At 41.7% G+C, this 24,748-nt stretch overlaps 2 protein-coding genes across 8 annotated transcripts in view; one reads left to right on the top strand and one right to left on the bottom strand.

Moving 5' to 3' along the window:
* Nucleotides 1–24,748, top strand: part of LOC131137643 (nidogen-2-like) — a 42,021-nt gene that overhangs the window by 1,009 nt on the left and 16,264 nt on the right. Inside the window, exons 3-20 of one of the 4 annotated variants that reach the window (XM_058085824.1) lie at nucleotides 80–162; nucleotides 402–475; nucleotides 539–613; nucleotides 816–937; nucleotides 1,995–2,085; nucleotides 2,186–2,324; nucleotides 2,400–2,569; nucleotides 3,383–3,431; nucleotides 3,503–3,644; nucleotides 3,874–4,092; nucleotides 4,176–4,368; nucleotides 5,434–5,721; nucleotides 5,832–5,976; nucleotides 6,748–6,935; nucleotides 8,031–8,221; nucleotides 8,290–8,521; nucleotides 11,066–11,465; nucleotides 15,478–17,837. In XM_058085824.1, coding sequence (XP_057941807.1) covers nucleotides 80–162; nucleotides 402–475; nucleotides 539–613; nucleotides 816–937; nucleotides 1,995–2,085; nucleotides 2,186–2,324; nucleotides 2,400–2,569; nucleotides 3,383–3,431; nucleotides 3,503–3,644; nucleotides 3,874–4,092; nucleotides 4,176–4,368; nucleotides 5,434–5,721; nucleotides 5,832–5,976; nucleotides 6,748–6,935; nucleotides 8,031–8,221; nucleotides 8,290–8,477 — 2,357 coding nt within the window. In that variant the 3' untranslated portion in view covers nucleotides 8,478–8,521; nucleotides 11,066–11,465; nucleotides 15,478–17,837. The other 3 variants (XM_058085825.1, XM_058085823.1, XM_058085822.1) reach the window with 3 other exon arrangements.
* The window catches only part of ptger2a (prostaglandin E receptor 2a (subtype EP2)), a 40,029-nt gene continuing 25,035 nt past the window's right edge, over nucleotides 9,755–24,748 (bottom strand). For 2 of the 4 annotated variants that reach the window (XM_058085911.1, XM_058085912.1), the window contains 2 exons: nucleotides 12,836–13,737; nucleotides 9,755–11,438 (listed from right to left, as the gene is read on the bottom strand). In XM_058085911.1, the coding sequence (XP_057941894.1) occupies nucleotides 11,163–11,438; nucleotides 12,836–13,737 (1,178 nt within the window). In that variant the 3' untranslated portion in view covers nucleotides 9,755–11,162. Of the gene's footprint in view, nucleotides 11,439–12,835; nucleotides 13,738–15,443; nucleotides 15,577–16,162; nucleotides 16,848–24,748 lie in introns of those variants that run through there. The other 2 variants (XM_058085913.1, XM_058085914.1) reach the window with 2 other exon arrangements.

The raw sequence follows: 24,748 nt of genomic DNA, 5'->3' as shown, positions 1-24,748 counted from the left end.
AATGCAACCTTAATTATAACAATATTAATAATAATCATCATCATCATTATCATATGTGTCTACTCTACTTTGTCTTCAGCCTCTCCAACCATCTCACTCTTCTTGGGGGAGTTGGAAAAGTCTGCACAGGCTCTGCAGGAGTATGGAATCCTGGTGGGAAAGGTAGGAGCATAAAGTTGGAATACTTTCTTCTCATATTATGAGAAACAAAGCAAAATAAAGGTGTTGTTTTTGGAAAATAAGATTGGGCAATAAAGTCCAATATTCTTAGAATAAAGTCATAATGAAACAGTTGGAAAATGAAAACAACTGCTGAGAGTCAAAGGAAAGAAAATGATACGTCCTGAGTTGTGTAGTATTTGATATATACTGTATACTGTATACTGTATGTGTGTTTGCAGATGAAGTGCAACCAGGAGATGATTCCGTCCCACTGCGTGAAAGCGAGGGCTCCAAACGCCGCCTTTGTCTTTGGGTACCGAGCGCACTTGGTGGTTTTTGTTGTTTGTTTCTCACTCCTGACGCGTCTCTTTTGAAGGGGGGGTAAGGAGCTGGCCGCTTTGGATCTGGACACCGTGTTTGACGTCAACTCCATCGTCTCTGAAGTCCTCTTGTAAGTCAGCAGAAAGACGGCCATCTTCCTGTTATAGAGGATCTTTGTCTAGTCTTGCTGCAGTAGTTCCTTAACTCTGTCGTTCAATGTTCTTTTTTTCCTTACTGTTCTTGGTCATTTTTATTTTTTGTAACTGTATTTTTTATTTATATGTATTTTTGTTATTGTTTGATGCTTTTATGTGTTTTTCTCTATTCTTCAGTGCCATTTTGCGAGAGGAGGTGAAGTATGTGCATTCTGGCGCCGACCTGCTGGCCATGGAGAAGAGGTGCAGGGGGAAGAAGGACCTGGTGTTGGCTTATGTCAGCAGTCTGGGGACACAAGGTACGGCTCCGTTGGGGGAGTCATTCACCAAGCTCACTTAGTCCGATCCCACCCGCCTGGGGACGGGACCACATGACACCCAACACCTTTTTTTCCTTCAATATTTCTAATTTATTCTTCAGTTGTCTGCTTTAATATCATGTGTTTCTTCCCGTAATATCATGTGTTTATTCCCGTAATATTATGTGTTTATTCCCGTAATATTATGTGTTTCTTCCCGTAATATTATGTGTTTATTCCCGTAATATTATGTGTTTCTTCCCGTAATATCATGTGTTTATTCCCCGTAATATCATGTGTTTATTCCCCGTAATATCATGTGTTTATTCCCGTAATATTATGTGTTTATTCCCCGTAATATTATGTGTTTATTCCCCGTAATATTATGTGTTTATTCCCGTAATATTATGTGTTTATTCCCGTAATATTATGTGTTTATTCCCCGTAATATCATGTGTTTATTCCCCGTAATATCATGTGTTTATTCCCCGTAATATCATGTGTTTATTCCCCGTAATATGACTTTATTCCTCATCATATGATGATGCTATTCCCATAATATTATGACTTTATTTCCATTACATTGATTTCATTCCCATTATGATTTTATTCCATTATATGATGACTGTAGTCCCATAATATTATGACTTTATTCCCATTATATCAAGACTTAATTCCCATCATATGATGACTTTATTCCTGGAATATCATGACTTTATTCCCATGATATGATGACTTTATTGTCATATGACTTTATTCCCATAATATAATGACTTTATTCCTGTAATATAATGACTTTATTCCCATGATATGATGACTTTATTACTTTGACATTATTCCCATATTATGACTTTCATCCCAATCTCATTTACATAAAAGTTAAGACAAAAAACATTTGAAATTTTATGAGAAAAAAGTCACAATATTAGTAGAAAAAAAGTCTATACTCCAACAAGAAAGAAGTTGCAATATCATGAGAACAAAGTAGAAATCTTATGGGAATAAAGTTATGATTATTCATAACTTTATGTGTGTGTGTGTGTGTGTGTGTGTGTAGAGCACAGATGGATCATGGAGACGGCATACGTGTATGGGTCCAAGTACCAGTTTATCCTGATCACGGGGGGTCCGGTTCTGAAGCAACTGGGGTAGGTTGGTGTCGTCACGTCATGGTGTCGTCGCGTCGTGGTGTCGTCGCGTCATGGTGTCGTCACGACCTGCTGAGATCTTCTCCACTCTTTCCATTAGTGTCGTGGGAGCGTGGGGGGTCTGGTTCCTCCACTGTGCGTCTTCCCAGTCCGAGCGCTGCCCTTTGACTCCCATGAGGACTCCTCTCTCTGCACTCAGCCTGCACACCTTCCTGCAGCTCATGGAGGCTCCGCTCTTGGTAACACACACACACACACACACAGCAAGAAGACAAGCAACACATCTCGAAATGTTGACTCTTGGACGTCACCAGTCTGAAGTCTACGAAGACCCCTCCGACGTTCCGGGCCCGCCCTCGCCCTACCAGCAGACCCCCCAGGTCTTCCTCTTCTCATGTCCCCAGGGAAAGCGCTGGGACCGGGATGCGGCCGAGGCTCTGGCCTGGAGGCTCCGTGGCCTCGCCCTGCTGGTGCTCGTGCACGGGTAAGGAAGACGCAAGAGGAACCTTGAGTCTCATAATGGTCTGACTTTATGTCAATGCTATTGTCACTTCATTCCCATAATATGATGATGAATTTATTCCTATAATTTGATGACTTTATTCCCATAATTTGATGACTTTATTCCTATAATTTGATGACTTTATTCCCATAATTTGAAGACTTTATTCCCATAATATGATGAATTTATTCCTATAATTTGATGACTTTATTCCCATAATATGATTACTTTAATTCCCATAATAATGTCACTTTATTCCCATAATGTTCTGACTTTATTCCCATAATATGATGGCTTTGTTCCCATAATATGATGGCTTTATTCCCATAATATGATGATGAATTTCTTCCTATAATTTGATGACTTTATTCCTATAATTTGATGACTTTATTCCCATAATTTGATGACTTTATTCCCATAATATGATTACTTTAATTCCCATAATAATGTCACTTTATTCCCATCATAGGGTGATTTTATTCCCATAATGTTCTGACTTTATTCCCATAATATGATGGCTTTGTTCCCATAATATGATGGCTTTGTTCCCATAATATGATGGCTTTATTCCCATCATAGGGTGACTTTATTCCTATAATTTTCTGACTTTATTCCCATCATATGATGACTTAAGTCCCATAATGTGATGACTTTAATTTCCATAATATTGTCACTTTATGCCCATAATGTTCTGACTTTATTCCCATAATATGATGAGTTTATTCCTACAACATGATGACAGTATTCCTGTCGTAGTGTGATGAAGCGTTTAGGAAGGTGTGTATGTGTTCCCAGGAGGAGGTCAGGTGATGAACTAGAGGTGGCCTATAGACTATCAGACAAGGTAGAGTCACACCACTCCATTCTTCCTTTTACCTCCTTGCCTCTCATAGCCACTCCATGTCTGCTTTCCAGAGCTCCGAGGTCAAGTATTTGACCTTGACTGACCTGGATGAGCTGTTGGACATGTTCCTTCATCACCAGGAAGCCACGCAGCAAGACAAAAAGGAACAGGAAGGTGGAGGGGACAACATGGATGAAGATCTGATGTCTGATGGTAAAATTCATTTCATATTTTAACATTTACTAAGTAAAGCAAAACATCTTCATATATTTTTAGTCACTATGACAAACATCTCATATGATGGGAATAAAGTCATCATATGATGGGAATGATGGGAATTGTCCATAGGTATGAATGTGAGTGTGAATGGTTGTTTGTCTATATGTGCCCTGTGATTGGCTGGCACCACCACAACCCTTGTGTTGATGTTGCTGTCATGCAGGGAGGTTGGAGTTGGAGGACGAGGTTTCACGCAGCGTGTACGAAAAGCGAGGAGGAAGAGGTGGGGCACGTAGCGACGCCGTCAGTCGGCTGACGGCCGAGCGCTTCCCCGCCGCCCTGGCCCAGAGCGGTCTCCAGGTGCTGCTCTTCTACCTGGAATGGGATGCCGTGTCCATGGCTTTCCACAGCGCCTTCATGGAAGTGGCAGACACGCTGGCAGGTGTGTAGTAGTACTGGTAGTACTAGTAGTACTAGTAGTACTAGTAGTAGCGGTATTGCTGATGACGGTGTCGAACGTCACAGAGAGCGGTGTTGAAGGTGTACACATGAGCACGGTGGACTGCGGGGAATGGAGTCACCTCTGCTCGTCTCCGCCCGCCGCCGCGTTCCCACCCGTCACTGCCTTTCCCAGCGTGCTTCTGCTCCGCCACCTGGAGCCCCCCCAGGAGTACACGGGAATGCTGGGGTGCCAGGCGCTACTTGGCTTCATCCTGCTGTGAGATGCTCTCTCTCTCTCTCTCTCTCTCTCTCTTTCTTTCTCTCTCTCTCTCTTTCTCTACAACACAAGTATTATCACTTTAACATACTTTAACATTACCACTTTATTCCCATAACATTACCACTTTATTCCCACAACATTACCATTTTATTCCCATAACAATTTGACTTTATTCCTACCCCATAATATGATGACTTTATTCCCATAACATTACCACTTTATTCCCATAACATTACTACTTTATTCTCGTAATAATACCGCTTTATTTCCACAACATTACCACTTTATTCCCACCCCATAATATGATGACTTTATTCCCATAACATTACCACTTTATTCCCATAACATTACCACTTTATTCCCATAACATTAGCACTTTATTCCCATAACATTAGCACTTTATCGTAATAATCCCACTTTATTCTTGTAATACCACTTTATTCCCACAACATTACCACCTTATTCCCACAACATTACCACTTTATTCCCATAACATTACCACTTTATTCCCATAACATTACCACTTTGTTCTTGTAATACCACTTTATTCCCACAACATTACTACTTTATTCCCATAACAATTTGACTTTATTCCCACCCCATAATATGATGACTTTATTATCATAACATTACCACTTTATTCTTGTAATAATACCACTTTATTATCATAATAATAGCACTTTATTATCATAATAATACCACTTTATTCTTGTAATAATACCACTTTATTCCCACAAGATTACCACTTTATTCTCATAACAATTTGACTTTATTCCCACCCTGTAATATGATGACTTTATTCCCAAAACATGAACACTTTATTCTCATAACACCCCCATAATATGATGACTTTATTCCTATAACATTACCACTTTATTCCCATAAATTGAAGATGTTATTCCTGTCATATGAAGACATTATTCCCCAAATATTGTGACATAAAAAAGTAACTAGTTTTTAATGTAATATGTAATATTTCAATGTTATGCTACTCAAATGAAATGAATATTTCTATGAATATGAAGAGTTTCCAATCCAATCCGTGTGTCTGTGTTGACCCAGGAGCCTGGCGCCGTCTCCCGGCGTGCTCTCTACCCCGCAGGAAGTGACATCATTCCTTGACGGCGTGCCCCACCCGACGCTGGCGGGCTCCACCCCCCACAGGATGCTGGGACTGTTCAACACGCGCTCACACTCACGTAAGCGGCGTTGCGGCACGGCTCGGTGTCATGTGATGCCCACGTCTCTCTCTCCTCCTCTTTCAGGCGTGTCAGCGTTTGAGCAAGCGGCGAGGGCGCTACGAGGGCGTGTGTCGAGCGCGCTGATGACAGACGGCCTGGCGCGGGAATGGTAAAGCCGCACCATCACGATTGACACGGTTGAAAATTCAAAATGGAGAAAAATGAGCTGGAATTTTAGGAGAATAAAGTGAAAGGTGGGATATTCCCACGTGTGTGCAGGGCCGCAGAGCGCTCCGTGGAGCTTCCTGCCGTCGTGTTGTTTCCACGCTGGGGAGGGGGGCACTCCCACGCCTCCGTCTTGTCCTTGTCTTCCTCCGTGGAGGACTTGCCGTCCCGCATCGAGGCGGCGCTGCTGCATCCTTTGGTAACATGACGTACCGCATCAGGTCATCATCATATGAGTCCAAATATTACATCAGTTCATATTTGATCAGACAAAAATCATGCCAAGCATGAAAAAAATGTATTTAAAAAGGGGGGGGGGGTTATAATATTAAGGCAATAAAGTCATAATATTACAATCGTTAACATTTAAAAAATTAGCTGCAATTTGATGAAAATGTAATGAAATTATGAATAGAAAAAAATCATAGTCTGAGAATAGAATAAAGTCACAATATAGCAGAAGGAAATTGACAGGTTTTATGATAATAAAGTCAAAATATTTTGAGGACAAAAAAAGCGAAAAAAGAAAAAAAAATGGCATATTGAAATATTTAAGAATTTTTTTTGTGAACCCAATAAATTGTAACATATCTTATATTATTATAATTATAATATTATGGCAATAAAGTTTAATATTTCAAACATAAGTTACAATTTTATTTAGAAAAAATATACAGCCTAACAGGAAACATGGGTGTAATTTTATGAGAATAAAATCATACTGTTAGGCAAAGAAAATTGATTAATAAAAAAATAAAATGCAAATATTCTGAAGCAAAAGTCCAAATTTTCCGAGAATAAGCTTGAAATAAATCCTGTCAAGTAAGCATCATAGAGGTCAAATATTCCAGAGGGGAAAAAAAATCTGTTTTTGAAGTCATAAAACTATGAGGAGAGCTAATGATAATAATAATAATAATAATAAAAATGATACTAATCATACTAATAGAAGGTGTTTTTGCGTCTTGAGCCTGAAGTGACGGTGGAGAACCTGCCGGCCCTGCTGGGGCGGGGCAAAGCCCTCCTCCTGCTCTTTGTGGGCGAGGATGAGGACGAGGCGGGGCGGAGGCAGAACACGGCGCTGCTGGGGGAGATGAGGAAAGCGCTGGAGTCGGGAGGTCGCAGGATGGAGCGCTACCTGGCCTGCTGGATCCACCTGTACGGCAAAACCCTTACTAGCGTAACGCTGCCATCTCAACACTTTTTCAGCAATTTGAAATATATGGAAAAAAGTCATAGTACAATATAATACAACATAGTATTACAGTCCTACATTTGCATTTTTATGACTGTAAAGTCAAACATTCAGGACTTTATCCTCGTAAATTTACAAGAATAAAATGGTAGATTTCACTGCTTTATTCTCCTTAATTTACCAGAATAAAGTCCTGGAGTAGCAACTTTAATTTCGTAAATAAAGACAGAATATTATGAGAATAAAGTCATACATTTATGAGGTTATCAAGTCATAAATGTACCATAATAAAGTCCTACATGTACAAGAATAAATTAATAATAATAATAAAATAAATTAATAATAATAATAAAATAAAATAAGTCATCATACTTAAAAAAAAAAAAAGTAAAATAAAAATAATAGTAATAAAAAATTACAACTTTATTCTCATAAACATAGCCGGAATAAAGTGGTAAATTTACAAGAATAATGTCATTTGCGAGAAAAAAGTTGTGCATTTACATATCCTAAATTTACTAATTAATTCTCGAAAATGAAGTGAGAATAAAGTCATTAATTAGCAGGAGAAGAACTTCAATGACAGCGACTTTATTCCCATAAATTTACGAGTAAACACTGTAAACTTACAAGTTTATTCCTGTAAAGTTACAGTAATAAAGTATTATTCCGGTTTCCATTTATGACATTACAGAGTCATAAATGTACAAGAATGAAGTAATACATTTACAATGTTATTCTCATAAATTTACATTATTCTTGTAAATAAAGCGAGAATAAATCCAGAATATTTTGAGAATAAAGTCATCCATCTATTCTTTTTCTATGCTGCTTATTCCCACTAGGGTGGGAGTATGCTGGAGCCTATCCCAACCTACTTTGAGCTAGAGGGAGAGACTGTCTCGTAAAAAGTCAACCATTTACGAGGATAAAGTTGTCGCTATATTCCCAGTGTTATTCCAGTAACTGTATGAGAATGAAATAGTGAATTTAGGAGAATAAAGTCCTGAGTTTGCACCTTTTATTGTTGTAAATGTGTGTGTGTGTGTGTATTGCAGCGGGCGCACCCCAGCGGCCATGTTGGTCCTGGACTCCTACCTGGGCTCCATGCCCCCGCTGCCGGCTCTGCTTCTCACCCACTTGCCCGGCGGACCCCAGGTGTACCAGTACCCGCCTTACTCCCCCATCCTGGCCCCCTCCGTCCTGGGCTGGCTGCAGCGGGTGGAGGACGCCAGAGAATCTCCTGCCGGTAAGAATCCACGTCTACGTGGGAGCGCTCCCACTCGCTGTGGGAATAAAGTGCAAATTGGTGTATAGGAATGTTAAAGGAAGACGACTGGCCTCCCACCGTGGACTTCTATCACTTCCTGGAGGTCATGGATGAGGAGGAGCCTGGCCTGGAAGACCACGAAGAAGAAGAAGAGGAGGCGGATACGGCCGAGTCGACCTCAGAGGATGAAAGGGCACGTTCCTCCTTCCGAGTGCCGGACCGCTCTGAGTTCTGATGGCGAGAATCCTTGGTGGAGGACTTGACCGAGCCCAAGTCCAGGTCAGTTCCCGTCTTGGTGCACATTTTCATATTGCTATAAATAAGAACAAGTGGCTTTAGCTAATACGTCTTAGCATGTCCATAGCTGCTTTTTATTGGCCAATCAACAAGGAAACCATCTGTAGATATTGCCATCATATAAGGACTTTATTCCCATCATATGAGGACTTTATTCCCATCATATGAGGACTTTATTCCCATCATATGATGACTTTATTCCCATCATATGAGGACTTTATTCCCATCATATGAGGACTTTATTCCCATCATATGAGGACTTTATTCCCACCATATGATGACTTTATTCCCACCATATGATGACTTTATTCCCACCATATGATGACTTTATTCCCATCATATGAGGACTTTATTCCCGTACTATGAGGACTTTATTCCCGTACTATGATGACTTTATTCCCGTACTATGATGACTTTATTCCCATCATATGAGGACTTTATTCCCGTACTGTGAGGACTTTATTCCCGTACTATGGTGACTTTATTCCCGTACTATGGTGACTTTATTCCCATCATATGAGGACTTTATTCCCATCATATGAGGACTTTATTCCCATCATATGAGGACTTTATTCCCGTACTACGAGGACTTTATTCCCGTACTACGAGGACTTTATTCCCGTACTACGAGGACTTTATTCCCGTACTACAAGGACTTTATTCCCATCATATGAGGACTTTATTCCCGTACTGTGAGGACTTTATTCCCGTACTGTGAGGACTTTATTCCCGTACTGTGAGGACTTTATTCCCATCATATGATGACTTTATTCCCATCATATGAGGACTTTATTCCCATCATATGAGGACTTTATTCCCGTACTGTGAGGACTTTATTCCCATCATATGATGACTTTATTGCAGTAGTATGACTTTATTCCTGTAATATGACTTTATTCCTGTAATATGATAACTTTTCTTCAACATAATTGTGTATTTGTGATATAATCCTATTTTTCCAAGGGTATTATTGAATATTAATATGAATATGAATATTTGGCCTGGATGCTATGTCTCATGAAGTATTATGAAGTATGTATGTTCTCATGAAGTGATGTTTTTCGAGGCTGCTGGGGCCGCACGTTGCCACCCCCCCCCCCCCCCCCCTCCAGTAGGCGGAGGTGGTCTCTGGTCTCTGGTGAAGACGTGGTCTAAGTTTGTAGGCTGCCGGGAGCATCCTTGGCAGGAAGAGATAGATGCTGTCTATGTCCTTCCTTCCTGATGATGCAATACACGGAGCAGCTTGATGAGCATTGAGGGAGGGTAAAGTGGGTTAGGTGGGTCAGGTGGGGGTGTCTGGTCCCGCTAATGCTTCATTAGCCTGACAGGCCGTCACTCATCCCCGCATTCATGCTGGGACGCCCACGGTAACACCTCCCTGACAATATTCCAGCTTTATGCTTACAATATGACTTTATTCTCTTTCAATTAAGCTCTTTTGTCACATTTCTGATATTTTCGGGGGGAATTTTCCAAATATTTGTAGTTTTTTTTGTGTGAATTTTCATCTAATAATATTTGGACTTGATTCCCATAATATTCTCTTTTTTCCCACCCTCCTTTTCCCAAAATGACATCAGAAGAACCTTTTTTTTCCTTCATGTTAAATATAATATGTGATTAGAAATGTTGTACAGCACAGTACTTTGCAGTACTTTATACAATTACACACTTAGAAGAGTAAGGCAACGTGTCACAGATGAGCAGCACAAAGACGACGGTCCAGCAATGTTAGCATCCAGGCTAGCTAACAGTCTTGCTAACAGCAGGTGGTGCCTGCTTTGGAAAAATAGCATCTCACAAGAACATTTTCCAGAACAAAAAACAGCAGCAAAACTTGGGGGGGGGGGGGGGTCACAATAATCGATGTTTTCATTTTAGAGGAATAAACTGGAAAAAGTCCATTTATTTCTATTTTTCTTTTCAATTTTCTTCTTGTAATATTATGACTTTATTCCCCTTATATGATGACTTTATTCCCATAATATGAGGACTTCATTCCTGTATTATGACTTTATTCCCATTCTATCATGACCTTATTCCCATAATATGAGGACTTTATTCTAATAATATGATGTTGTTATTCCCATGTATTGACTTTATTCCAATAATGTCATGACTTTATTCCCATATTGACATTAATCCAATAATGTGATGTTATTTTCATAATATTTTTACTTTATTCCGATAATATGAGGACTTTATTCCCATAATATGATGACTTATTCCCATAGTATGATCATTGTCATAAAATTACATTTTTTATATTTCTTCCCCCCCCCCCAAAATATCTGAAGTGTTTGGTTTTGTACTATTGTGACTTTATTCCACTAATTCCACAAGCTAATTTTCCAACAATGAATTTAGTTGTTTAGATTTGAATCATATTCCGACTTTAGGATAAATATATATTTTTAAATATTCATATTCATTTAAAGTGTATGTGATCCTAAAACATTACGTGTTTATAATCCCAAAATGACTTTGAGTATTTTGACTGCAAATGTTTTCTGGTACTTTCCCAAGGTGCCCCCACATATGCCCCCCGCCCCCAAAGATGACATCAGCCCATCAGCGTGGACGTCTGGAAGGCTTTGGCGAGGTCGAGAACCAAACCCTGCGCTCATACGCTTTCTCCAAGCGCACTCGGCTGCGTGTTGTCCGCCGGTGGCCGAGCTAGCTCCACGCTGACGCCGCCATCTTTGCGGAGGTGGCGGGCCTCAGGCGAGCCGGTCGGAGCTTTGCGGATGGCGGCCCAGCAGAAGTGCAGCACGCCGGGGGAGAGGAGGATGAACACCCACGGGTCCACGATGGAGTTGACGGAGATGAAGCGGAGGGCGATCAGGTCCAGCTGGTGCGATTCCTTGCGTGCTCCCGCCGAGTTGATGTACACGCGGACCTGGAAGCCGACCACAGCGGGGTCAAGGTCAAGGTTTATTTCTAAAGCACATTGAAAAACACATCATGCTATGCTACCTCAAAGGAAGAAGAAAGTGGATATATTCTTTATCAAGCCAGCAGGGCTTCATAGTTCAATGCTATGCTAACTTTTATCCTAACCCTCTAATCCTAATCCCATTATAATATCACCTATTCTAATTAGGGCTGTCTATTGATTAAATGCGATTCATTCTGAGTTAACTATGGACAAATGAGATTAATCGTGATCAAATGTTTCAATCCATTGACAGCACAAATTATAATATGAACACACCCTAATCCTAACCCTCTAATCCTAATCCTATTATAGTAAAACCTCATCCTAAACCTAACCCTCTAATCCTACCTAATCCTGTTATAATAAAACCTCATCCTAATCCTAACCTTCTAATCCTAATCCTATTATAGTATAACCTCACCCTAATCCTCTAATGGTTACAGTAAAAAAGCAGAAGAAGAACCTCCTCCCTCCACAAAAAGATGCTGTTCTATTAAAGTATATTAAATCATTAAATCATCAATCAATCAATCAATCAATCTATTCATTAATAAAGACGCCCCTCCTGGTTTCAAGGATGAATTGTTGAACATCTGATACTGTGGAAGCAAATGGAAATTGTGTGTGTGGCTAGCCGTACAGTAGCGGTGTGGAAGCGGTACAGAAGTGTCACGGTAGTGGTACAGAAGCGTTACAGTAGCGGTACGGAAGCATTACGGTAGCGGTCCGGAAGCGTTCGGTGGAGGTATGGAAGCATTACAGTAGTGGTACAGTAGTGTTACAGTAGCGTTACGTTAGCGGTACAGTGGTGTTACGGTAGTGGTACGGTGGTGTTACAGTAGTGGTACGGAGGCATTACGGTAGCGGTACAGTAGTGTTACGGTAGCGGTACAGTAGTGTTACGGTAGTGGTACAGAAACAATACGGTAGCGGTACGGAAGCGTTCGGTAGCGGTACAGAAGCATTACGGTAGTGGTACGGAAGCTTTACGGTAGCGGTACAGTGGTGTTACGGAAGCGGTACAGTAGTGTTACGGTAGCGGTACGGAAGCGTTTCGTTAGCGGTACAGTGGTGTTACGGTAGCGGTACGGAAGCATCACGGTAGTGGTACAGTAGTGTTACGGTAGTGGTACAGAACCAATACGGTAGCAGTATGGAAGCGTTACGGTAGCGGTACGGAAGCATTGCGGTAGCGGTACAGTGGTGTTACGGTAGCGTTACGGTAGCGTTACGGAAGCATTACGGTAGCGGTACAGTGGTGTTACGGTAGCGTTACGGTAGCGGCACAGTAGGCTCCTGACCAATAAAGGGTGCGGCAGTCCTTCCTTTAGGCCAGACTAGGTATCGTGCGTCCTCACCACTAGGGGCAGCGTGCAGATGATGAAGATGACGGTCATGAAGACCAGCAGGATGAGATGCTCCACCTCCTCGGCCAAGGACGCGGGGTTGGGCCGCACGTTAGCCGCCACGGAGCCCTGGCCGATCCTGCGGCGCCGATACATGCGAAGCAGCTGGTAGACCACGAAGGCGTTGCACGCCGCCACGGCGAGCACCAGCAGCAACATGACGGTGGCGTACAGGTTGGCGTAGACCCTGTCCTCCGTCCTCTCCGGATTCATGTCGATGAAGCACCACGTGCCGGGGCAGTACTGTACGTATTTACCGAAACCCAGGAAAGGGAGGAGGCAGAACGTGACGCAGAGCAGGAAGACGGCCGGGATGGCCACGTAGGCGCACTTCCTGGTGACGCGGCGGCTGTACAGGTAGGGGTGGCCGATGGCTAAGCACCTTTCCAGCGCCGTGGCCAAGAGCAGCGACATGGTGGCCAAGCTGAAGAAGGTCATGCTGAAGCCAAAGTAGGAGCACACGGCGTGGGTGGCGGGCGTCATCCCCTCCAGGGTGACGTTGCCGGAGTACGACACCTGCACCAGCGGGCTGATCAGACACGTCCCGCCCAAGTCCGTCACCACCAGAGACGTGATGAGGACCTGGAACGGCGTGCGGCCGTGGCCGGTCACTGCCCCCGTGCGGCGCCGGCGCCGGATCTCCAGGATGGCCAGGGCGGCCACGTTGCCCAGGATGCCGGCGGCGAACATGACGGCGCTGATAGCCGGGCTGCCGCCCGAGTCCATGTGGTGCTTGCTGTGGCACTGGTCCTGGGACTCCATCATGCCGGAACACCGTGCCCGACTTGTCCGGTAAAAACGCCTCCGCCGTTCCGAGATGGCATCAAAAAGATGGCGGGAAGTCAGCAGCCGTCCTGTTAGAACACAGAAGATACCGACACTGTTGGCGTGTTTCCACTGGAACGTGATTAGCCGTCTACGGTAGACGCACAAAGCCGACTAACGGGATCGATCCTCCATGGTAACGAATATTCAAGGAGCAAAGCCTGATGTCATGTGATCGCTGTATCATGACTTTATTCCCATAATATGATGAGTTTATTCCTGTAATATGATGAATTTATTCCCATAATATGAGTTTATTCCGTAATATGATTAGTTTATTCCCATAATATGATGAGTTTATTCCCATAATATGATGAATTTATTCCCATAATATGAGTTTATTCCGTAATATGATTAGTTTATTCCCATAATATGATGAGTTTATTCCCATAATATGATGAATTTATTCCCATAGTATGAGTTTATTCCCATAAATATGATGAGTTTATTCCCGTAATATGATGAATTTATTCCCATAATATGAGTTTATTTCGGAACATGATTAGTTTATTCCCATAAATATGATGAGTTTATTCCCGTAATATGATGAATTTATCCCATAATGAGTTTATTCTGTAATATGATTAGTTTATTCCCATAAATATGACGAGTTTATTCACGTAATATGATGAATTTATTCCCATAATGAGTTAATTCTGTAATATGATGAGTTTATTCCCGTAATATGATTAGTTTATTCCCATAAATATGATGACTTTATTCCCGTAATATGATGAATTTATTCCCATGAGTTTATTCTGTAATATGATGAGTTCATTCCCGTAATATGATGAGTTTATTCCCGTAATATGATGAGTTTATTCCCATATGAGTTTCTTTCCGCAATATGATCAGCTTATTCCTGTATAATGATGCGTTTATTCCTGTATAATGATTAGTTTATTCCTATAAATATGATGAGTTTATTCCTGTAATATGATGACTTTTGTTCCCGTAATATTACTTTGTTCCAGTGATATCATGAGTTTATTCTCGTAATATTATGGGTTTATTCCCATAAATACAATGAGTTTATTTCCGTAAATACGATGAGTTTATTCCCGTAATATGATTACTTTTTTCCGTAATATTACTTTGTTCCCGTGATATGAGTTTATTCCTGTAATATGATGGCATTATTCCCATAATATCATGACTATTCTCATAATATTTTCACTTTATTCCCATAATATTATAATTATATTCCCATAATATTTTGACATAGCAATCTGGACTTCATAGCAAACACCCCGGGTTCGAATCCCCACTATTAAGCATAACTTTAATACTATTTTTTCTCAACCTCATTTACATACATTACCAACCATTCTTGTAAAATTCCAGTTTTTGTTGGTATTTCATAATTAATGTGCTGAGGGCCGATCAAAGGACTAAAGTGAATTCTTGATGAGGTTTTCCTGGAGACTTAAGGGTTTTTTGCGCCTCCTTCCCAAAAAAAACAAACAAAGCTTCAATCATGGACCAAGTGGTCCCTGTCCCCGTCTTTTAGGTCCAAATGTGTACTCCAAGTACTTGTAGTACTACTTAAATGAAGCACAGCAGTGTGCTGCTGAATTGCAACAGAGCGTATCGCACATGGACAGCTTTCTAAGCTTTTCTCACAACAGGAAGTTGTGTACATGTGGGCTTTTTTTCCCCCAACACAGGAAAAATATTGCCCAATCACACACACACACACACACACACACAAGAATAAGAATAAAAATGTCATTACCAGGGGTCAGAGTGGCTTGTGCTCGTCATTCCAGATGGAGAACACGACATCCTGAAGCCAAGTCGGAGATGACAAAGCTTCACCGCATCAAGACATGAGAGGACCTGATGGACCCGGACCGCTGGCAGGCGGCCTGGCAGGGAGGGGGTGACGTCATGTGAGTGAGCCGCGCCCACTCTTTCAGTTTATATTATCATTCATAATGTCTTTATTTCAGGTCTAAAGGTCATTTAGATTCATTTCCGTTGATGTTAATTACAGTATTTAATGTATTATTTATGAAGTATGAATTAAAATGCAACTTTTTGTAGATTATAGCTAGCATAAGAACACAATTATTTAATTTATTGATTTATTAGAAAGTCCTTGCAGCGATTAGAAGGTGTTGTTTTGACTGAAATATGATCTTTATGACATTTCCATCATCTGGAAGTGAACTGACTGTCCTGTCCTGGCTGTCCTGTGCTCACAATTCCCTTATTGATCGAGGGTTTTAAGCCGCGAATCCCCTCGTCGGCTCTGCTCGTAAACACATTTGTTATTGAGGGCCTGGCGGGCCCTTAAAGTGCTGACAAATGGCACATTTGTATACCACACACACACACACACACACGCAGTAATGCCATTTTAGCCTGTACTGCGCAGCCGCCGAACCAAAACGTGCTCCCTATAATAGGACAAAAACAAGAATGTCTCGTTTGATGAAATGATTCACTTACTGAATTCAATCGGGTATTCGATTCACTCGAACCGCCCGTCACAGAGCGCACATGCACGTTACCCGGTTACCCTGGTTTTTCATGTTAGCTAGCGGTAGCAAGAGCGCGCGTGAACGAGTCATAACACAGACGAGTACTCGTGAGTCCCGATTGCAGGCGGGAAAGTGGACGACTCTCCGGGGCTCGTGAGCTCGTTAGCGTACTGAGGTTTGTAAAGGTTCCGGTCTGAGAAGTCTGCGGAAAGAGTTAACCAGAAAATACTTGGAAAGAGTGCCACCCCCCCGCGCATGCGCGCGCACACCCGTGAAGGTGAATTATTGATGAGTTGATTGATTGTGGCGGTTATGTGATATCAAGAAACTCAGTAGCCTTTGTTCAACCATTGCGGTTCAACCATCTGCTGTAATTATATCCACTGGTTGTCTTATATGTTTACATTCTATTATGAATTATTGATTTTATTAAGTGTAAAAATGACATTCTGCTCGTTTGGCTGCCATTAGTGTTTATATCGCTGCCTCTGCTGCCACCTAGTGTTTGTCCGTGTCGCTGCAGGTGACAACATTCGCTACATTCTTCTTATATCTGTGTATAGTGTGGTGGAATTTATCTATATATCTATATCTAAATATACGTCTTGCAATCAAACTTAACACATCCAATAATACAGAATTATTAGTAATATTGTTGTTATTATTACTATAATATTACTATAATTGCACTGCACTGCTTCGGGCACCAGGAGGCGCAAAAGTCACGCACAATTGCATTTTTCTAAACAACACTACAACAAAATAAAACATTAACAATAATGCTAAATAACAACAACACAAACTAATAATGACCAAAACAAAATTACTATGAGATCGTGGGTGCCCACACATTTTATTTTTCGTTTTTTAAAGAAACAAAACAAAATAAAGTTGCCATTTAAAAAAAAAATTGGTTAGGGAATAAGTCATAATGTTATAGCACTAAAGTCATCATATGATGGATTAAAGTCATTATATTAGGGGAATAAAGTCATCATATGATGGATTAAAGTCATTATATTAGGGGAATAAAGTAATCATATGAAATAAAGTAATCATATTGTGGGAATAAAGTCATATAATGGGAATAAAGTCACAATATTATTGGAATAAAGTCATCATGCTGAGAATAAAAGCATACGATGGGAATAAAGTCATCTTATTATGGGAATAAAATAACAATACGATGGGAATAAAGTCATAATATGATGGGAACAAAGTCATAGTATAGGAATAAGTCATCATATTATGGGAATAAAGGCATAGTATTATAGGAACAAAGTCAATGGGAATCAAGTAATCCTATTAGTGGAATAAAGTGTACAAAAAGTGTCCGTATATTTATGCAAAAAGAGAAAGCAAAGGTTTGGAAGAAGAGTGAAGTATATGTAGTATATAGTATAGTAGTATATATAGTAGTACATATAGATATTTGAGCAGAGAAGACGCGTGTTGTTACGAAAGGTGTAAGCGGCTATGCTAGTTAGCACGATGGTTCTACATTGGCTGTGATGGCGGTGTAACAATAATGAGAGAAATAAATAGAGATGTATTTATTTCCTCTTAAGTGGAGCCAGATGTTGAGTGTCGCCACCCACTGCTGCCCCCCCCCCGCCCCCCCCAGTGTGTAACTCCTCCCTTTTCTCCGCCAGTATGAGTACAAGCGGCCGTGTTGCTTGGAGCTGGATGACTTCTTCCTCCTCCTAGTCCTCCTGGAGTTCTTCTTCCGCAGCGATGTTGCCCGTGTACCTGGTGAGCCTGTGCTGCGGCGTGGCCGCGGCCTTGCGGGGGGCCCGCATGTTCCCCTACGGCGTCCCCGCTGGAGATTCCCTGCTGGAGGAGGGGGACGATGAAACCTCCAAAGTCTTATCTCTGCCCAAAGCCTTCTACTTCTACGATACCCCCTTCTCACACCTCTATGTAAGTCGGCTTCTTCTTCTTCTTTGGTTTTTTGTCTGGACTTTGCACCCCGGTGATGCGTTCAAGAGCTCCCATGTGGGTAAAAAAAAAAAAAGCCATCCCTCTGCAATCTCACATAGCATGTCATTATTGTCTTTATTCCGCTTGTTGCACGCGGAGCAACCTTTGCTCCACTTTATTCCATTTGGACGGCATCTTTATGCACGGGGAAACCAAACCGCCGCCCCCGCGCAATTTTCAAAAATAGCATTTCCCAAGGAAACTCAACAAATGGGAATATTTGGAGAAAACACTTGTCATCTTAATTATTTTTCCAGAATAATGTTGAAATGTTCAAGACAAAAATGTGACAAAAAAAGTCCAAATAAATTTATATTATTATTATTATTATTGTTGTTATTATTTATATTATATATTATTATTATATTTTAAAATAACGTCATAATTATTCCATGAAAATTGACAGCAAGAAACTTGAAATAGTTGGAAAATAAATACCATAAAACGATGTCATTTTCCAAGAACGTCGTATTCTCCCAAGAGAAAAAGTCGTGGTGTACACAAACAGGAAGTGAACGTCTTCTCCATGGGGGGGCGGGGCTTTGTCCAGGTGGCCACCAACGGAATCATCTCAGCCCAGGACTTGCCCATGGAGAAGCAGTACGTGGACGACGGCTTCCCCACCGACTTCCCGGTGGTGGCGCCCTTCCTGGCCGACATGGACACCAGCGGGGGACGGGGGCAGATTTACTACCGGGTCACTGAGACACCCGGCGTCCTCAACAGGGTGGCGCAGGTGCGTTGGAACGCTCTTAAAGTGCCAGGTCATTGAACACATCGCAACTGGACTCTTTGGAGACCTTTGGTTTCAGCTGGAGCTGTCCTATCTAGTCTCTGTGCATGAAACCGGCTCTAAGACTTAGAGCTGTCCTATCTAGTGATGATGCATGCTCAGTGCAAATCTTTGTACGTTAGCGTCCGTACTAGCTAGCTCCGAGAGCCTGACAAGTCGTCCGTCTTTCATACGCTGTCACACAGGAAGTCCAACGGGGGTTCCCGGATGCCAAATTCACGCCCAGCTACGCTGTGGTCGCCACGTGGGAAAACGTGGCCGCCTACGAGGAGCCCGCTCGCATCAACGAAGGCGCTTCAAACAAGGTAAGGTTCGATTCCGAGTCGGGAAAAGTCAACATTTAGCGCAAATTCCCGCAGGATTCCCGCATCCTTTGTGTTCTTGCCTCGGGGCGAGTACGTTTGGGCTCTACTAATCCGCCGCTTGACCTTTCCTAGAGGTCACAGGTCATCTTTAAGGGTCGTCCTTGCCTGTCTTTCGGTGCCGACAAACCACAACAATCCAAGTCACTTCCTGCTTCTTCTTTGTCGTCCATGTTCTGCCTCATAGCATAGCATAGCATAGCATAGCACACACACACATAATGCAGGGTGTAAGGACCCTTGTGGTCCACTAGGATACACGCATAGAACCAGACCGCATGCCCCAGAACCAGTCCATATGTCTTAGAACCTTACCGCCTGTTTTTTTTGTATGTTTCCGTATTTTGTTCAAACTTTTCAATGTGGCCTGATTGGCCGTTCCTTCATGCAGGATGAATGAATGAATGAAAGAGTTGCTATGAAGTGAAGAGGAAGGTCGTTAGTCATGGTGGGGGGGGGATGTGATAAACGGCCTGTCCCGGGAGGCTGATAGCATCTGGCTTTGAAGGAGATTAGCCAGAGGTGCTGGGTGGAGCTGGGTGGGGGCGGGGGGGGTGGTGGCGGGGGTGGGTGTCCTAGATGTGTGAAGTGATTAAGGATGTGGATTCCAGGTGACCTGCCCCGGGGGTGGTGTGGTCAGTTCCCATCTGATGCAGCGCTGCCCCCTTGTGGCCTTTCCTATGTCGTCAGCATTGCTCTACAAGTCCCATCCATCAGGGTGGACTTGCATCAGCAACACAACCAAAGCGTATCCATGCTGGATTGGCCTCCATCTTAAATACGCCTTTGGGATCACATGTTGGCCTTTGGGAATACATCCAACTACGATGACATACGATGACTTTATTATCATAATATTAGGATTTTATTCCCATCATGTTATCAATTTATTCCCATCATATGATGACTTTATTCCCATAATATTAGGATGTTATTCCCATCATACGATGACTTTATTCCCATAATATTAGGAATGTTATTCCCATCATACGATGACTTTATTCCCATAATATTAGGATGTTATTCCCATCATACAATGACTTTATTCCCATAATATTAGGATGTTATTCCCATCATACGATGACTTTATTCCCATAATATTAGGAATGTTATTCCCATCATACGATGACTTTATTCCCATAATATTAGGATGTTATTCCCATCATACAATGACTTTATTCCCATAATATTAGGATGTTATTCCCATCATACAATGACTTTATTCCCATAATATTAGGATTTTATTCCCATCATACGATGACTTTTTTCCCATATTAGGATGTTATTCCCATCATACGATGACTTTATTCCCATAATATTAGGATTTTATTCCCATCACACAATGACTTTATTCCCATAATATGAGGACTTTATTCCCATAATGTTATCAATTTATTCCCATCACATGATGACTTTATTCCCATCACATGATGACTTCATTCCCAGCATATGAGGACTTTATTCCCATAATATTAAGACTTTGTTCTCATAATATGATGACTTTATTCCCATAATATTAGGACTTTATTCCCATAATGTTATCAATTTATTCTCATAATATGATGACTTTATTCCCATAAGATTAGGACTTTATTCCCATAATGTTTTCAATTTATTCTCATAATATGACGACTTTATTCCCATCATATCATGACTTTATTCCCATCATACGATGACTTTATTCCCATCATACAATGACTTTATTCCCATAATGTTATCACTTTATTTCCATAATATGATGACTTTATTCCCATAATGTTAGGACTTTCTTCTCATAATATGATGACTTTATTCCCATTATATTATGTCTTCATTCCCATAATATTATGGCTTTATTCTCATAATGTTAACTTTATTCCCATAGTGTTCACTTAATTCCCATAATATTAGGACTTTATTCCTGTAATGTTAGGACTTTATTCCTGTAATGTTAGGACTTTATTCCTGTAATGTTGTGACTTTATTCTTGTAATGTTATGACTTTATTCCCATAATGTTGTGACTTTATTCTCCTAAAGTGACATGTGACTTTATCGCCATAATTAGTGGACGTTGGTGACATGATGAGAAACTGCTGGCTGTTAGCCACCGAAATATTTCACACGGTGACTCCAACACCAAACACTTGCTGGTGGTCCCAAGTACTTGGGTGGGTGTGTATTTGTGTGTGTCAACTTCTGAAAGCCAAGGTGAGAAGAAAAAGGGGGGGGGGGGTCTGCCGCTTTTGATGTGTGTACGCTGCCATTGTCTTCCACCAAATGGTCAGGACTCTTTGACTTCTTGCTAATTGTACTTCCTGCAACTAAAAGCTTCCTGTGCTCCCATTGCTTTGCTTTGCAGAGGAGCCCACTCCCACTAACGTTTATGTCAATCGGGGTGTCCAAGGAGCCACCCATAGAGGGGGGGATTTGCATTAGTGCAGCTAGCCGTGTGAGACGTTAGCTTGACACAGGTGTTTGTTATTGCAGCGTAGCCAGCGACACCGTCTGCGAGCGCGCACCATTTTGTTTATGTTTACTTTGCCGAACAAACAAAATATTCCTTTTTGCCGGCTTTGGTGCCATCATTCACGTTAGCCTGGAAGTAGCATCCTTTCTTCGCTGCTGGGAAAACCATAGGACACCCGCCCCCGGGATATACTTGTTGTGTTTTCCGCCTATTTTAAGGAGGAAACATTTTTTAAAAATGTGTGTTCTGATGAAAAATCTGCGGGGTGGTGAATTCTGTACTCCGCCTGGGGAAGGGGAGGTAAAGATCCTGTGGTGCAAAGCCGTCTGTGGTCAAACACACACACACACAACCCCCCCCCCCCCCCCCCCCCCCAGCCCCGGCTGGAAGCTGCAAAGTCCTCCTAAGCCATTAACAAGACACAAGATGACTTAAAGATGTAGCACATGTACATGAATATACATGTGTGTATTTACTATATGTACTACGTATACGTTGTACAGCACAGTACGTGTGTTTGCTTTATAAGCATGTCTGCTGCACGCATGCATGACTTTTAACACCCCCGTGAAAGAAAGATGTCTGCACCCGCTGAAAGACAGCTGCGTACATCCACCACATCTGGGAACTCACACTCCTCTCCCTTCACGCCCCCCCCCACACACACACCCCCGGCTGTGTTTGCAAGTCGGGTTGGGACAGACCGCCCCCTTCCAGCTTTAGTCCCGAGATTTCCACTTCAAGACTTAAGTCAGGGGTGTCCAAAGTGTGGCCCCAGGGGGTCCGCTAGACAAGAATGATGTCAAAATATTAGTAGAAAAAAAAGAAAATGGTGTCATTTTTAGCATCAAGTTTAAAACAGCTGTAATTCTACGGGAATAAAGTCCAAATATTAAGAAAATTCTAACAAGTAATTTAAAAAATAATGCGTAGAAAACATGACGTCACACAGCTAGCGTTAGCATGCTTACGTGTAGCATCATAGTGCTAAGCCTTTATATTAGTGTCTATGAAATCGGCTAAAATTCTACTATGCTACACACTGACATAGGCCTGTCACCACAACATATTTAGCTAAACAGTAATTGTCCAAACAAGACATGCGCAGACATGCTAACATTAGCATGCTAACATCTAACATAATAATGCTATGTGTTTTATATATGCGTCTACCTATGAAAACGGCTCGAAATGCTGCTGTGCTAATGTTGGCGTGCTAGCGTTAGCATGCTTACATGTAGCATGATAGTGCTAAGCCTTTATATTAGGGTCTATGAAAATGGCTAAAATGCTACTATGCTACACACTGACATAGGCCTGTCACCACAACATATTTAGCTAGACAGTATTGTCCAAACAAGACATGTGCAGAAATGCTAACATTAGCATGCTAACATCGAACATAATAATGGTATGTGTTTTATATATGTGTCTACCTATGAAAACGGCTCGAAATGCTGCTGTGCTAATGTTGACATGCTAGCGTTAGCATGCTTACGTGTAGCATGATAGTGCTAAGCCTTTATATTAGTGTTTATGAAAATGGCTAAAATTCTACTATGCTACACATTGACATAGGCCTGTCACCACAACATATTTAGCTAGACAGTAATTGTCCAAACAAGACATGCGCAGACATGCTAACATTAGCATGCTAACGTCTAACATAATAATGCTATGTTTTTTATATATGTGCCTACCTATGAAAACGTTTCAAAATGCTGCTGTGCTAATGTTGGCATGCTAGCGTTAGCATGCTTACGTGTATTAGTGTCTATGAAAATGGCAAAAATTCTACAATGCTAATGTTAGCATGCTAGCAATGCTGACATGCTAACAAAACCTGAGCCAGAAAGCGTTTTCCCCGAGTGACTGACAGGAGGGTTGACGGAATAACCAACAGATGCAGAGTGAACCCTCTTGTCATCCATGTTTGGTGGAGAGAGTATGTACGTTGAGTGTGTGTGTGTGTGTGTGTGTGTGTGTGTTTAAAGTTGTGTAAGAGTGTAGACTTGATGGTTGTTGGTCTTTCCCTCCCCGCCGAGTGGAAACACGTGTAGACTTCTTGGAAAGGCATGAATTTTGATGTTGTGGAAATGCTTTGGGTTAGCATGAACGTGGCTTGATAACAGCCAGAAGAATGTGCTCAAACATAAAAGTGTCCAAGTGTGTTTTACTTCACCGACTATGGTTTTATTTGCCAGATAATACCTTTTTAACACGGGAGTGAAAGAATTATGGGATGTTTTTGTGTGTTTAATGATGTAATTGTCAGCTGGAAGAGCAGTGAAAGAGAAAATGTGTTTTTATTTATTTTTTTATATAAAAGTGCAGCGTCCCTTCCTCCATGCAGGTCAACACCTTCCAGGCCGTGATAGGATACGACGAAACCGACTCGTACGTTCTCTTCCTGTACCCCGAGGGTGGCCTGAACTTCTTTGGGACCAGACCCAAGGTAAACGAGGCAGAAACAAGGAGGCGCTTGTTTTGCGCGCTCATGCCTGCATGCAGATGCTGAGCATCATAGCTTAGCATCCCCCCCCCCCACACAAGCTAAACATTGCATTGTTTTCTTCTCTTCCCAGGAGTCGTATAACGTGGAGATAGAGCTTCCCGCTCGAGTCGGATTCAGCAGGGGTGAAGTCACGTATCTGATTTTTTCCCGAACGGAGGGACCGTACTACAGCGTGACCAGCAACGAGCAGAGTATCAAACACCTCCACCAGTTAGTGCACATCTTTTTACCAGTTTTAAAGTAATGTCATATTATGAGAAACAAAACCAACATAGAAGGTTGACGGAAAAGCTTGAAAAGTATGGGAATAAAGTCAAAATAATATAATAATATTGGAATGTTGGGGAAATTCCCTGCAAAAAAGCTGTCATAATATTATGAAAAATTTGTAATTATATTATTATCATGTTATAATAACATGATAATAATATAGCTAGACACATATATGAACACTTA

Source organism: Doryrhamphus excisus, chromosome 10, assembly GCF_030265055.1.
Source record: "Doryrhamphus excisus isolate RoL2022-K1 chromosome 10, RoL_Dexc_1.0, whole genome shotgun sequence".
Classification (NCBI taxonomy): Eukaryota; Metazoa; Chordata; class Actinopteri; order Syngnathiformes; family Syngnathidae; genus Doryrhamphus; species Doryrhamphus excisus.
This window is presented reverse-complemented; position numbering and strand designations above follow the sequence as displayed.